Raw genomic sequence first — 14,482 nt, 5'->3', positions numbered from 1 at the left:
TAGTAATGGGGACATAAAAGGTGAAGCAGGAGAAGCAACATGCAAAATCCTAGCCTTATCAAAATCAGTACCTTTCTCCTAATGAGCTTGAAGAAATGAGGTTTTAATTTCAGAAATTGAAACTGCCTGTCACTTGAGCAATGTGATGACATGGGGAAATGTAAACAAGATGCAATGATTTCATAATGTTAAATCTAAGCCATATATAAAAATTGCTTGAGAAATTATGTGACAATCTTTTAGGACTGTAATTTTTATAATAGTTTGCAAATAAATATACATTTTCTGACTCTTAGCAAGATTTGTTCATGCTGAACATTACTTTGTTTCAGGAGTGGCAGAGACAATGCTTGTTTTTCCGATTGTTGTGAGGGTGTCTGAATGTGGCCCTGTGGAACTTCAGTTCAAAACAAATCCAGATGGATTAAATAAAGGATGCTTCTGAAATGCAGTGACTGGGGAAAATGAACAAGGGAGGAATGAGTTTGGATTATCAGACTGAAACTAAATATATCTATGGACATATGAAACAGTAAAAGACAATTAGCAAATGTATTTATACTAAATTAAAACTTTATTGACTAATGTTCTCCAGACAACATGATCTGACAAACTATGGTTGCATACATGCAATGAAGTTGAAGACAACAGTAGTTTAACATGGAATGTCAAACAAATTAATATATTGTATTAAATGAAACAATTTATCTGTGTTGCTGCAAAATGAAACCAAGTTATGTATTTCCTTGGTGAATCTGTGTTCAGCTAAGAGGCTATGCATTTGAAGAAACTGGTAGATTTCTTTAGCATATATTTCAAATAAATTAGCTAGAATTGTACTCTTTAAAAATCCTTTCAACTTCACTTGCATTTCAAACATAATCTAACTGTAAACACTAAAGTTGCTAGAGCCATCTAGAAAGACCTAACTGTCAAACTCAGTGAACATTGCAGTTCAGCAAAAGTGAATATTTAGAACAAGAAAAATACCAGTTACTGCAAAAGCCATTTAGGCATATTTTATTATTAATCCAGCACAAAGCACTTCTTCTAAGTTTCTCACATAAAAGACTAAAGCTTGCTTACAGTACTACATCTTCTATCATTCAAGCATCATTATTACCTATCAGGGAGATTGGCTAGATGACCTAATGGGTCTTTTCCACCCCTAACTTCTACAAAAGAAAATCATTCATGCCAGCAAGAACATGGTTCGCTACATCTTGGGCTTGATCCTGCAGATTTGTTGAGGCAAAACTCCCAACAACTTGAAAGAGAGATTTTCCAGAGCAAGACATCCAGGATTAGGCCCTTTAGATTTTTTTATTTTTATTTTTAAAAGAGCATCCATTTAGGATACATGGAAAATATTTTATAGAATTAAAAAAAAATATAACAACGTGTGCTTCACTTACATTGAAGGAACCAGAGAATGTAAACACCATAGTGGCCCAGATCTTCACAACATCCATGAGAAAGTGTCAACTGCAAGTAACCTGTGTGCGTTTATTTCTCAGCCTATGCTTCTGAGGGTGTTTTGTGTATACCTTTACCTCCACAACCACACACATACGTACACCCTTGGTACGCATAAAGGTGTGATAAAATTCACTAAAGGCAGTTGCTTGCTTGTCTTGATGCTTAAATCTGCAAGTGGCAGCCAACTGTGTTTTATATAATACTAAAGAGACTCTACATAAGTAGCAGGACACAAGTATTGCTGTGGGCAAGACTGTGTCGTTGCTGGTTCCACATGTGTGGAGCCATCCCATTTATGCACATCACAAAATACACCTGCATGAAGGGCTGGAAGAGCAGGTGACCAAAGAATTTCTTGGTGGGCCATGCCTGAAATTTGAATTGAACGACTCAAAGACTGTAAATTGTCCTCACAGGAGCCTTCCAACAACCCGGAGGACTATGTAGGAAAGTTTACCTTCAAAGTGCACTTTCTAAGAATGGAATGTTCTTGACAGGGAAATGATCAGAGGCAATCCTGGACTTTTTTGCATGTTGAATAGGAAAAATATTTTCATCTTCAGGTAGCACTTCACCCTGACAAAGGTGAGTTCAGTTATTATTGGGTTTTAGTATTACAGAAGAATCTTTAGAAACAAACATGATAGTACACACATACACATACACTCAGATATTTACAGCCTTTCTAGAAAAACAGCCCTTTACCTTAGTACTACCTATCTTTTTTCCTTTTTTTTTTTTTTTAGTATTTAAATTCTTTAAACCAGCTACATTAAATATCAATGTGTAGTGTACCACCCCACACCAACCCCACACCCCCCAAAGAACCAGCAAGTATTTTAAAAGTTTATTTGCTTGTTTGTTTTGCTTTTTTTTTCTTTTATGATTGTTAAAATCTCCTGCTTGAGACTGTTAAGTACCACCTCCACTGGAACAAGATCAGCACTGACGGCATCTTCCAACGCACGTCGTTTCGTAGTTGAGCAAGTACTGCATCAAGAAGCTTAGATCTCCAGGTCGTCAGGTCGAGGCCTGCTGCTGGCTCGGCTGCTGGCTCTGCTGGGAGGCCTCTGGTCCACAATGGTGAGGGGCTGCAGCTCATGTCCTGACGCCAGTTTTTTCGTGTTCTGGTGCTCATCGGAGAAGTCGAAGGGCTGGGCATGGGAGTTGGAGATGGTGCTGCCAGCCTGCCCCATTCTGTTCTGCTCCGCGCTGTAGTTGGCCCAGTTTTGCTCGCTGGCTTGCTTATTGTAGTTGCGACAGGAGGAGTTGTTCCTGTCTCCAGTGACAAGCTTGTACCCCGGGGGAGACATGGGAGACAACGGGGCGGTGGGGGACGAGCAGCCATTGTAATAAGCATATTTGGGAGAGCCACAGTCCTTGGAAGGGCTCATGGCACCGCTGTGGGAGTAGGGGTCGGTTTTCCCTTTCACACGATCCTTGACACCCTTGAAGAACACGTAAAAAAGCTCAATGATGTTCAAGGCAAGAGACACCAAGGACACCACCAGCATGAAGAGGATGAAGATGGTTTTCTCAGTTGGACGGGAGAGGAAACAGTCCACTCTGTGTGGGCATGGGTCTCGCTCACAGGTGTAGATGGCATTCAGACTAAACCCGTAAATGTACCACTGTATCAGCAAGAAAGCCACCTCGAAGACAGATTTAAACAGGATGCTGATGATATAAGTACGGAGCAGTCCCCCACGCATCTTCACTTTGCCATGCTCTTCGATCCCGTACTTGAATTTCTTAATTTCTATTTGCTTGAGGTGCATATCCACATTCACACCATCATTTGCCACTACTTTAAGCTCTTCTTCTCTTTTGTTCAGCTTCTCTTCTTTCCTCATTACATAGAAGACATGTGCCAGGTACAAAAGGGTCGGTACAGACACAAATATGATCTGCAGAACCCAAAAGCGTACATGGGAGATGGGAAAGGACTTGTCATAGCAGACGTTCTCACAACCAGGCTGTTGAGTGTTACACCGGAATGCAGACTGTTCATCTCCCCAAGCAGATTCAACTGCTGTTCCCAATAGCAAGATTCGGAAAATGAAGAGGACAGACAGCCACACTTTCCCTCCTGCAGTAGAATAGGCTTGAACTTTGTCAAGAAGTTTTCCCAAGGCACTCCAATCACCCATCTTCACAGGATGCTGGCTAAACAAGGACACAAATGAAAAAAATAGCAAGGGTTAAGTCAGAGCTTTAATACCTTTGACACACTAAATCACTGATCAGTGCTAACAGAGCAGTGGTGTCAGCTTTGTTGTAATTAATGTACTTTACACAATCAGAAGATTAGTAAGTCCGCAGGTGAAGTGGGAAGTCAGGGAAACTGAAAAGAGAAAGTAACACATAATGTCTCAGAGCACAGTCGAAAAAGTTCCCAATTTCACTCCAGTTTTCAGGAAGCCCATGATAAACCTCAGTGACCACTGTGGTTGGCTCAGCTTCCTTGATGGCATCCTCAATTCTATGACCTACACCTGCCCCAGGTGAAAAACAGATGTGACACACAGCTGAAGCAGGGTGTGGAATAAGTAGTAGCACTGCCTAAATATGCTAGGAATATATGAAAGATTTCTCAGTTTCAGTGAGGATTGATCTTTCAATGTAATTTTTATGTTCACTCTTTCAGATACTAAAAAAGCAAACCACATTATAACCTAAATACAATAGGTTACCTTAGGTTAATATTAGGGTCACAATCCTAAAATTCTACCTTTGCAAAATACACTCTGTTTTTCCTACATTGCAATATTAAACTGAGCTTCTGCCTGTAACTTCATAGTATGTAATACATTTAAGGGTATAGTTCCTAATGATGCCAAGTTTATACTCTAGTAGACTTCAGAAAAAGCATTTGCTGTCTAAATTAAGCTTATACATTAGTATTTGCATCACAAAGATCAAAGAAAACATTCTTTACCTATAGGTTTATGAAGGAACAAAAAATTGTAAATACATGAAACAAAGCTAAGAGCTTGTTACAATATTGGAGGAACTGGTTTCCTGTTTATCTGTGATTTGTTTAATTCATTGGAGTTTCAGGTTTGTATTTGCATCTTTTTGTATTTAAATTCCTTCTTTGTTTTGAAAGGAAAAGATTTAGCAGGAAAAAAAAAGGTAAATATGCTCTGTTTGTAAGGCGACTCCTGGCTTGTAATTTGCATTCCAAGTGTTGAACACTGCAAGTTTAAAGTGCCTTTCCTGACTTGAGTTTTAAAGTGCTCGTTTCTGGGACACAGGCAGCTTCTCTGGATATTTGGAAACACACAGGATGACATAAAAGAAATCAAATAATTTGCTTGATGTTCTAGATTCCTAGGAAAAACAAATTTCGCTATAGATTTTTATCAACTGGAGGATGGCAATCTTATTAAAACATATTTTAACTTGCCCGACATGAAAAAGCACGAAATCATATGAAATCAGGAACTTAAAAGGAAAAATAATCATTAAGTTTCCCTTTTAATGTGAATGCTGCAGGGCACAGATATTGGTTCCATGGATGCTGAGTAATCCCTTCCTGGTATTAACAGTTTTGATAATGTCCAAATTATTTCCTCCCCACTGCATCATGGATGTATTCCCTAGTGAAGGTCATTTATAGAATATGCGCTTTTTGGATAATTCATAAAATGGGAAATTTTAGCACCAAGGAGACTTGCTTTCAAGAAGCGGTGAGTCACTGGGAACACAATATCATAAATCTGGCAAACTCAAACATAACAATAGATGCCAAACAAAAACACACCATTCCTGCCACCGAGTCTGAGAGAGTAATGGGAGACGAGTGTTTAAAGTACTCGCTCTGACAGCTCTCAGATGCCAATTATCTTTGAACCTCTGAAAAATATTCCAGGGCCATTTCCTCCATCTGCCTTAACAGCTGGCTCTGAAGCAGCCACTGCAGCCTGTTGACCCTTCCTCATGTAATTAGCTCTTCTCATGAATGAAGCTCCATCAAAGGATCAGGTCTGCTTCAAACTTTTAAAACTGGAAGCTTCTGCCGGGAGGAGCAAACAGAGCATGTTTGTCTCTGACACATCCCCTCAGCCATCCTCAGCTTTCATCGTTCCCAGAAAAAGTGAGTTTGTCTTTTTGGGCTGGAGTGGCAGAGAAGGAGTTAGACAGAGAAGTGTGGAGGTCCCTGGAAAGTCTGGAATGAAATGTGACCATGTTCCTCCTCAGGCAGGGATTGTTAAAACAGAGAACAGCCTGTAACTATACAACACGTGAAGTTTGTTTTAAAGGCAAGTTATTTGCTCCATGTCCTAGTGCAAGGGGACAGAAGGAGCCTTTTTCAAGAAACAGCTTCTTGATTTAATTAGTCAGCTTTCCAGTGACTAGAAACTATTGGGTTAACAGACTTTCCTCAGACTCAACGTACTTTTTTTTACTGTCTAAATGTTATTTCAGATTGAAAGCCTGATTAAGAAAACAGAGGATATGTTATTTCTAGGCAGTTATGTGTTGTTTGTTTTCTAATTACACTCCTCTCTGGTTCATTAATGCAATATGATTTACTTCAGTTTTGACCTACTTAATCCCACACCTGCAGTATTTGGAGAATTTACTCCCTATTTTTTTAATTTGCTTCAGCATGCAAAATTGCTAAGTTTCATTTGTGTCCGCTGGCAATATAAACTCCAGGAGGAAACATTCCATGCTTGAATTACTCATACGTAGTTCTGAAAAGCAACTTTTTTAAAAAGAGATCAGTTACATGCTAGCCTTTGCCAGTGATAAAAAAACCCACATCAATTCAAAACATTGTACTGTTAATCAGATAACCTTGTGGTGGCACAAATATATTATTCTTTTTCTTAAGTGGATTCCATTGCTTTATGAAACACAGTACTTTGCTTTGTTGTAGAGAAAATTCATTCATCGGATCTAACTTGTTTACTTTCAGGGCACTGAAAGACCAGTTTTATTAACCGATTACAAATCTGTTTACCAGGTACAAAAAGAGGTTTTGTATCAAACAGGTACTTAAGTATTCTAGCTTTGTAATTAGCTTGAAATGGTTGGCAGACAACCTTTAAAAATAGCTCTTTAGCTTTCTGGTCTTTAGCTTGTTTTAACACTTCCAAATAACTTAAAGGAGTCCACTGAATGACAGGCTGGCCTATTCAATTCATACAAGTTCATTACTTTGGGAGTTTAAGGATATGGCTGATGATGAGTACGTGCATTTCATGAGTTCCTCCTGATTAATACTTTAGAGGATCATAACCTTCTCTGAGGCAGACTAATGCTGGCCTAGAATTAAAATCCAGCAGTCTTTAAAAGATGGATTTCTTCCAGGTCCTACTGTGTGTGGGTAAAGGCAGGGAAAAAATCCATAGAGCAGCAGGAGATCTGACAGCATTCATCTGCACGGGTTTAGGATGACCACATATATAAGACATTTGATTTGTAAGCCACAATTAAGAAATTCTAGAACTATTTTTTATGGATGGCATTCATCATGTCATCTGGTTCATATTTTCCAAGAAGAATAATGCAAACTGAGTGCTGTGGTAATGTCCTAGGTCTGACTACAGTGTTAGAAGGTCACATGCCAGTGGATGGAAGAGCAGCAAGGGTTAGAGTGGGCTCTAAAGTGGGATTGTGCAGCTGAAGTAATTGGGAAACAGGCCAGAGCTTTGGTTTTCAACCTTTTCTCTCTTTTTATTTGTGCTCACACACACCTAGACAACAAAAGAGAAGGCTCTGGACCCTGAACATAAATCAGCTTGAGCATTTCCCAAAAGTAACACGCATTGCAGAGAAAGAAGCTGAGAAGTACAGCTCATTTGGTTTGGACCTACTGGTACAAGGAAGGCTAGTTTCCAAAATCTTATAAAAATAAGCAAATGCCTTGCAGACATTCTCTTGGGAAGGTGTAGTTCATATATAGGTCTGCAGGTCAGTTCATTTCATCCACAGGACAAAGGCTACACACAAAGTGGTTGCATTAACTAGAATTTAAAGTGTCACAACATTTTAAATGGTTTTTCCTTTGTCTGCCGGTACTGCTGGTGGTCAGTCACTACCAGATCTACCTCATAGCCTCTGCCTTTCCCATCTTGTACCCTCCACACCTAATTTAATTGTAAAGCATATTTGCAAAGGCAACTGTAAGCACTTAGACATTCCCTAGTTGTACAAGTCAGGTCTATCCTCTGCATTAATGCTCAGATTCATCCCTCTCCTGACTCACTTTGGAATTAAGGGAAGGAACGCTGAATTCCCTGAGGGGGCCTCAGGCCCTCTGATGCTCCTGCTTGGGAATCTTGAAATCTGGATGTCTAAGTACATAAACAGCACAAACAACAGTCCAGGTGCCACTACAGGAGGCAAATTCAGTGAGTAACATGGGAAAGAGAAACCATGGCAAGAGATTGGGGGGCAAGAGAGCAATGTATCTAATGAAACAAATGCATTGCTCAATGTCCTCTAACCTTCCCCATACCCACAGGAATCCTTGGTCCTGGTTCATTGCAGAGACAAATAAAATTAATCTCTTGGGCTTGCATAATATGAGAGCTGAGATAACTTTAGAGTGTTAAATCTGTCTGCGCTCCTGTGTGTATAAGCATTCAGCTTTATGTTGCAAATCAAATCCCTTTTGTCTATCCCTCTCTTCCCTCTCCTGATCCCAGGCTGCCCCTTGCCTTTCTGCCATTCGAGTGCTTGGTAGGTATCGTGGGTCAGCGCCAGTGTTTGGCTTTGAAGTTTCTGAAGGAAACACTTCAGTAAACATCCCAAAGACTAGAGGCTTAAATTCTGCCGCGTAGTGTGCTGTGCAGATGTTAAAAATGGCAGGATGAAAGCTTCACGCACGTCCTCTAACTCGCTCCCTATGCGCACACACACGCGCGCGCACACGCGGGAACGGACGTCAGGCAAAAGGTGTCCATATCCCATTTTTGTGCTCATTACCAGGGTTTTCGTCATAAGTATCACACACAAACACGAAATCCTCAGAGGAAATATGCTGCTCCATGAGGCTTGCTGGTTATCTCAAGGCAAAATATGAGGACAGATATAAGCACACAATATCCTTGTTCATGTGTTACTTGATAAGATAGACTCTCTGCTTCGTCTGTCTTTCAGCTGAAGGCTCTTTTTTCTCCTTGCTCGTGCTTCTTTTTAAATACTGGTGAGCAGCAGGCAACAACTGCTATGAGGAATCACTCCAAGTCTCCCAACATGAAAAGGTTTTTAGTTCTCCAAGAGATGCTGCTCAAGTATTTTCCCCTCTGCATTTTGACAATTAAGTCTTTGAGGTATTATTATACAGGGAATGTGTCATATGTGGATTATGTACAGTCCTTCCTAGAAAATTTTCATTTATATCTACTCAAGACTTTCACAGACATTGCCAGCGTGGTAAGGCATATCATGATATCCCACATTCCTTCTCTAAAATCCCTCACTGAGGTTGCTAAAACAGAGTAACTATATACAAACCAGGTTAAAAATCCATAACCCGTGTCTGGATTTTATCACATCTATTTTAAAAGAAAAAGGAAAAAAAAAACTTATCAGGAAGACCACGTGAAAGTCACCACTTCAGTAGCTGCAGCACTTCACAAGGCATCTAATTAAGAAGCTTACTCTGCTCAAACTATCAGGCATCAATCAGGATTTCCATATGAAAGCAAAACGTGTGGGGAAGGAATGGGACGCATCCAAGGCAAGGTCTCTCTGTTACTAACTTCTGATGCAATTTCGGTAGAGCAGAGGAGAGCGCACCTCGGCTTTTTCTTAAAGGAGCTGAGATAGCCCGAGAGCAGTGGAGGGAAGAGATCGCTTGTGGCAGTAACAAATCTGCACAGCCCGGCACTCGCAACTTCGCCGCAGTTCCTCCTTCGGCTGAACAAGGTTACAAGTTGTAAAAGTGTAGCACTTCTAGAAATGCATAGAAATGTGACAAAAGAAAGCAAAGAATTCCTCCAAGCTGGGACTTAGTGCTTTAAGAGAGAATCTACGCTGTTTAGAGATGTGTGTTTTTAAACAAGTTCAACCCTCAACGCAATAACGCAGAATACTTAGGGTGGGGAGGGAAAAAAAAAAAAAAGAAAAAAGAAAAGAAGTATTTTCAGAAAAAAAAGGAAAAAGGATCCACAAAATGATGAAAAAAGAAACTTTCAACTTACCCTTGCTGATCAGTGAAAATGGATCAGAGCACTTCTTTGGAGGGTTAAACTAAAATGGAAGAGCACGTTCAGGCACTCAGACCTGTCTATTTAAACTTTAAAAGTCTACTGCTGTTTTGTATTTTTCATCCTTCCTTCCCCACTAATGAAAGAAAAGTGCTGATACCTCGTAAAAGTTTTTTCTAAGTTGGAACACTGGGAGAGCTTTTAATAAGTTTTCAAGCCTCTGACTGTGCGAGAGGAGGGGAGAGGGAGGGGAGGCAGCCCGGGAGGAGGGGCGCTCTGCGGGCGGAGAGCTCGGAGCTGGGGGAGGAGGAGGGAGAGGATTGAAGGCACAGCAAAAAACCACAGCAAAAAAGAAAGCCAGAGAGCATGGCACTACATCTTGCTGATGTAACAAAACAAATACACGGGCAGTCAGCAGCTGCCCCACAGCCCCCGGTCACTGGGGCACCTGGGTGGCACGGTGACCAGATCTGGGATCGCCTGAGACAGATGCAACAAGTTGGCTCTCTGGTGTGCCAGGAGTTTCACTGCAGGGAAAGGCAGAAATGCAGTGAAAGGCATTAATGAGGAACCAGCGTGGACATTCTGGATACGGAGGCTGCATCTCCTAGCCACCATTCAGGAGAGGAAGCCCTCCCAAGCCCTCTCTACTTTTTTGTTGTGAACACAGCCTTGTTTACCGAGGTCAATTTCCTTTACGTGCACACATGAAAGTACACACCAAGAGCAGTGTGTTTGTTTCCACGGAAGATACACATCACATATTTTTTTGCTATTATTTGTGTGTGCATGTGTGCGTGTGTCTGTCCCACGGGAGAATTGAAGAAATGATCTCACATTCCAGGAAACTCTTTCCAGGAAACTTCAGAAAATAAAGTATAGTACAGAGAATCAGGGTTCAATAGTGAGAAATGTTCTCGATAATTTTTGAACACATGCTACAGAACAAAAACATGCTTCAAAACTGATATATGCAATTGCAACAAAACTAATTTGGCTGTGCTCCTGCCTAGACCCTGGTTAAATGCTCCTTGAAAAATACCTTGTCTGCAGAACAGAGATTAATTTGTTTCTTTATTTTAAGCTCCTCATACATGGAGTTCAACAGTCATTAGGAATTGGTCTTATCCTTGCTCATGTCATGGAGTATTAGCTGCTCCATGGGACCTAAGAGCTTCTCTAGAAGTGTCCTGGTCAGATAGTTCTCCATGAAGTTTCACACTTTGGGTTGTACCAGGTTCACTTGGGTTTCAACTCATGTTGCTCTCAAGAGCTATTTCTGGGCTCAGTATCATGGATAAGCATTTTTTGCTCTTTGAAGGGGAGAAGATCAGCAATGGGTATGGAGCTATTCCTAGACAAATGTCCTCTTTACAGTTTATTTTTGAAATAATGAGTTAGATTCTGCAACACAACCTAGATATTACTGCTTATTTTTCACAGCTCTTCCCTAAGACAAGATCTTTGTAGAAATATACTCAGCAGGGAGCTTTGAAGCGAGGAACTAAACACACCCATTCTGGTTCTTGCTCTGGAGCAGTTAATAGCAGCCCACACTGCCTCCTGTTTGACAAAAAGAGCTAGTACACTACAGTGCACACCTTCCATTCCCCTTCTTCCAGCTGCAGACAAAGACAAGCGTTTTGCTCAGTTTCCTCTTTTTCCTTTGATAGTGGCTGTTAGTTTGTTAGTTTTGACTTATTTTTTTCCCTCCTCCTGTTTTTACAGTTGTCCAAGCCATATGGCAGTAAGAAATTTCTGTTTTCTGAAGGTAGTTTTCAGGTTGCCTTTTCTCATCACATTAAGGGAGAATTGTAACTTTGTGCCTCACAGACTGTGGACCCTTCTTCCTGAATACATAAATTGTAATATACAAACCATAGTGTTTCACTGTCTTCATGACTGTGGTATAGAGAGTGAGCAGAGTACACGTAGGGCTCCTGCTAGTGTCTGTAAAACAGTGGTTATTCTAGAGCAAAGTATAAAACTCTGTCAGTGTGACTATGTGTGTTAATGTTGAGACATTGAGGACATTTTGGATGTTGTATATGTTGGTCCTGAAAAAAATTGCCCCTTTGGAAAGCAGAATTATGCCAGGAATAAACCCTTGAATTATAACATGCAAGAATACAAAGCTATCATTCCCTGTTGAAGCTGGCAAGATTGCAAGATCACAATATCACAGGGTCCAGCTTGCCTGGTCTTGCATTTTCCCTTTATCTTCCAGTATAGGCTTTGCAATTTTTCAAACATTATGGTTTTGAAGGAAGGAAGAAGAAGTATTTCTCCACTTAAATTAAAATTCCCAGCATTTGTGAGAAGCCCAGCAATCTTAAAGCCCAGTTTGGAAATCTAAAATGTGACATTAGTAACAAGGGAAGAATGGTTTTGCAGCCATGTTAAGCATAGGACTTGGTTTTGCTATGGCATTATCTACATGCAAAAGGGAAAGGTTTACAAGTCTCCACTGCAATACTGTGTAGAATTAGGAAGGATTATTATCTGTCCTGATAAGAATTACTTGGAAATGTCTCTTAGAGTTTGGAAATATGTCTTCATGATCACATTTTAAAGACTATTACCAGAACATATCCAGCTTCAGGTGATGCAATGACCTACCATTTCACAAGGTTACAAGAAAATCTCACATTCATTTGCTTGCAAGGGGAACAATTGTTTCAGATGTGTGTCCTCACACACAACCCTTCTTCAGCTGAAACTGTGTTCAACAGGAATGCACAAGGGCGTCAGATCTGAGATATTTTCAAATCTGTTCATAATTATGGACTAAGAGAGGGGTAAGAAAAGTTAGGCTTGAAGCCTCACATTGTAGAAGACAGATTCTTTTCCCATTAAAAAAAAAAGAAATATTTTGAGGCATTGAACTGTCTGGGAACTCTCTTGCCATCCATTGATGTTTTGCCTTTTGGAGCAAACAGCACTGTCTTGGCAGTGCAAGGATTCCAGAACCTGTTTGCCTATGTTTTGGCAGCTGCAGCACAATCTGTAAGGGCACTGTTGCACCTCAACCCAGGCGCAGTGCTGGAGCGCAGGCTCTGCCAAGTGCCCCTCTGAGGCTGAACCTCAGGATGACTTCCACAGTGCTTCTGTCCACTCTCTGCTGAAACCTCAGCTAAACAGTGAAATAGCTCAGAGCCCACACTGCCCACTACTGCTGCTGTTCTATGCAGACTTACCAAAAGGAACTGAAATTCGGATTATTTAGTACTTCCAGCTTTTGGCACATATTCATGGTTAATACAGAACCCACTCCACTGTTTTCTTTGTAGTTATTACCTTATGACAAGTGAAACATTTCATTAAAAAACCCTTTTTTCCTCATATTTCTTCCAAATAATCCCTCAATAATTTTTGAGCAATCTGATTCACTAGAAAAGCCAAAGTGAATATTTCATTTGGAAGGGTCTATCCAGTCCTTTGAGCATCACCAAACCCCCCACGGATACCAGTGGGTTCATGGTCTACTTCCAATTAAGCATGTCTGTAGTTTGTGGAGCTCTTAAAAAGGATCACATGGCTTCACTTGTTTTCAATTTCCTTGCAAAATTCACTTCCCAGTACTTCCATGCACAGCACTGTTCTCATCCTGTGCATTTTGGGAGAGGAATCCACAGACCAAGTAACATGAGCTGAACATACAGTACATAGAGATTAATATACACAGGCAGTGCAGATTTTCTTGCTTTCCAGGTAGCTGTGCGGTCACTCACGTCCCTGGATGGTGCATGAGCTTTGGCAGCTTTTCACTGATATCCCTTCTCACACACTTGGCTTTGAAGAACAAACTTGTGAATAATGCGTGGCCCTGTTTCACGCCCTATGGAGGTAAAGCTTTTCAGAACATCCAAGGAATAATAATGTGGTATTTCATGATTACCTAAGCACATAAATGTGCAGACTAATGCTTCTTTTTTTTTTTTTTTTTTTTTTTTGCTTGTTTAAGGGATTTACGTCACGTAGAAATACAACTCAGCTTTGAAGTAGCTGGCCACAGTGCTTGCACATTCTTCCAGCTGGGGTGACTGGGTTGGAGCCCACTGATGCACTCAGCACGCCCTTGAGTCTGAGAAGCACAGCCATATCCACCCCCTGCCCCAAGTTTCAAAGGGTCATTGCTTGTTCAAAACAGACAGTTAAAGGCAATTGTCACCCTTCAGGGCAGTATCTGATCCCACTTGGGTGGCACAGCACATAGCCTATAAGAATATTCTCTTACAATAATTTTAAGGATAGTAATAATAAAAGGAGGATAATCGCAAGACTGCCTGTTACTGAGTTCACCTTCCATTCCTTGTTGAAACTGGTCTCTCAGATTAATTTAATTCAAAGCTAGATATTCCCCAGGGAAAAAAGGAGTCTTAGTCAGCATAAGATAGATTCTGCATTTACTGCCTGCAGAAGAAAAGAATTGCTATTGGAAAAGAGACCCTGCTGGAAAAAGCAGCAGACTGAAGAACCTAAAATGAAAGTGGCAAGTTCTCTATGACAGATGCCGTTGCATCAGAGCCCACCCTAGGGAATGGTCACCATTCTCTGGAACTACATGAATTGTACAGTCATCTGTCTACAATCTCAGAGTGTTTTATAAATATTATCACAGAATAAGTTACGTTATAGTAGCTTCTTTTATGGACTAGGAAAGTTTGTCATGGAGAATATGAGCAGCTCTTCTGAGTCACAGACAGCTCATGGCTCAACCAGAATGAGAAGCAAAATTTCTTAAAGTCAGGGTCCATCCTTTAAGACCCAAATTATTCTGATTTGTTCTCTAGTTGCATTTTGGAATATCAGCTGGCAGGAAAAACAACTAAGTG

At 40.6% G+C, this 14,482-nt stretch overlaps 1 protein-coding gene across 2 annotated transcripts; it reads right to left on the bottom strand.

Moving 5' to 3' along the window:
* Nucleotides 1–555: 555 nt before the first annotated feature.
* GJA1 (gap junction protein alpha 1) lies at nt 556–10,255 on the bottom strand. Of its 2 annotated transcripts, none has more exons than XM_041469823.1 (2): nt 9,642–10,255; nt 556–3,641 (listed from the first exon to the last, which is right to left on the bottom strand). In XM_041469823.1, exon 2 carries the CDS (start codon nt 3,627–3,629, stop codon nt 2,484–2,486), a length of 1,146 nt encoding a protein of 381 aa, XP_041325757.1. In that variant the 5' UTR covers nt 3,630–3,641; nt 9,642–10,255; the 3' UTR covers nt 556–2,483. The 2 variants fall into 2 exon arrangements, with proteins under 2 accessions (XP_041325757.1, XP_041325756.1); XM_041469822.1 differs by having other exon boundaries at nt 556–3,645; nt 9,642–10,254.
* Nucleotides 10,256–14,482: the final 4,227 nt, after the last annotated feature.

This window comes from Pyrgilauda ruficollis, unplaced genomic scaffold (genome assembly GCF_017590135.1).
Source record: "Pyrgilauda ruficollis isolate IOZ18807 unplaced genomic scaffold, ASM1759013v1 scaffold24, whole genome shotgun sequence".
NCBI lineage: Eukaryota > Metazoa > Chordata > Aves > Passeriformes > Passeridae > Pyrgilauda > Pyrgilauda ruficollis.
Note: the sequence above shows the minus strand (reverse complement) of the source record. Positions and strands in the feature narration are given on the sequence as shown.

Excerpts from the sequence above, each read along its gene's own strand:
- GJA1 (XM_041469823.1), bottom strand. The coding sequence starts at position 3,629 with ATGGGTGATTGGAGTGCCTTGGGAAAACTTCTTGACAAAGTTCAAGCC.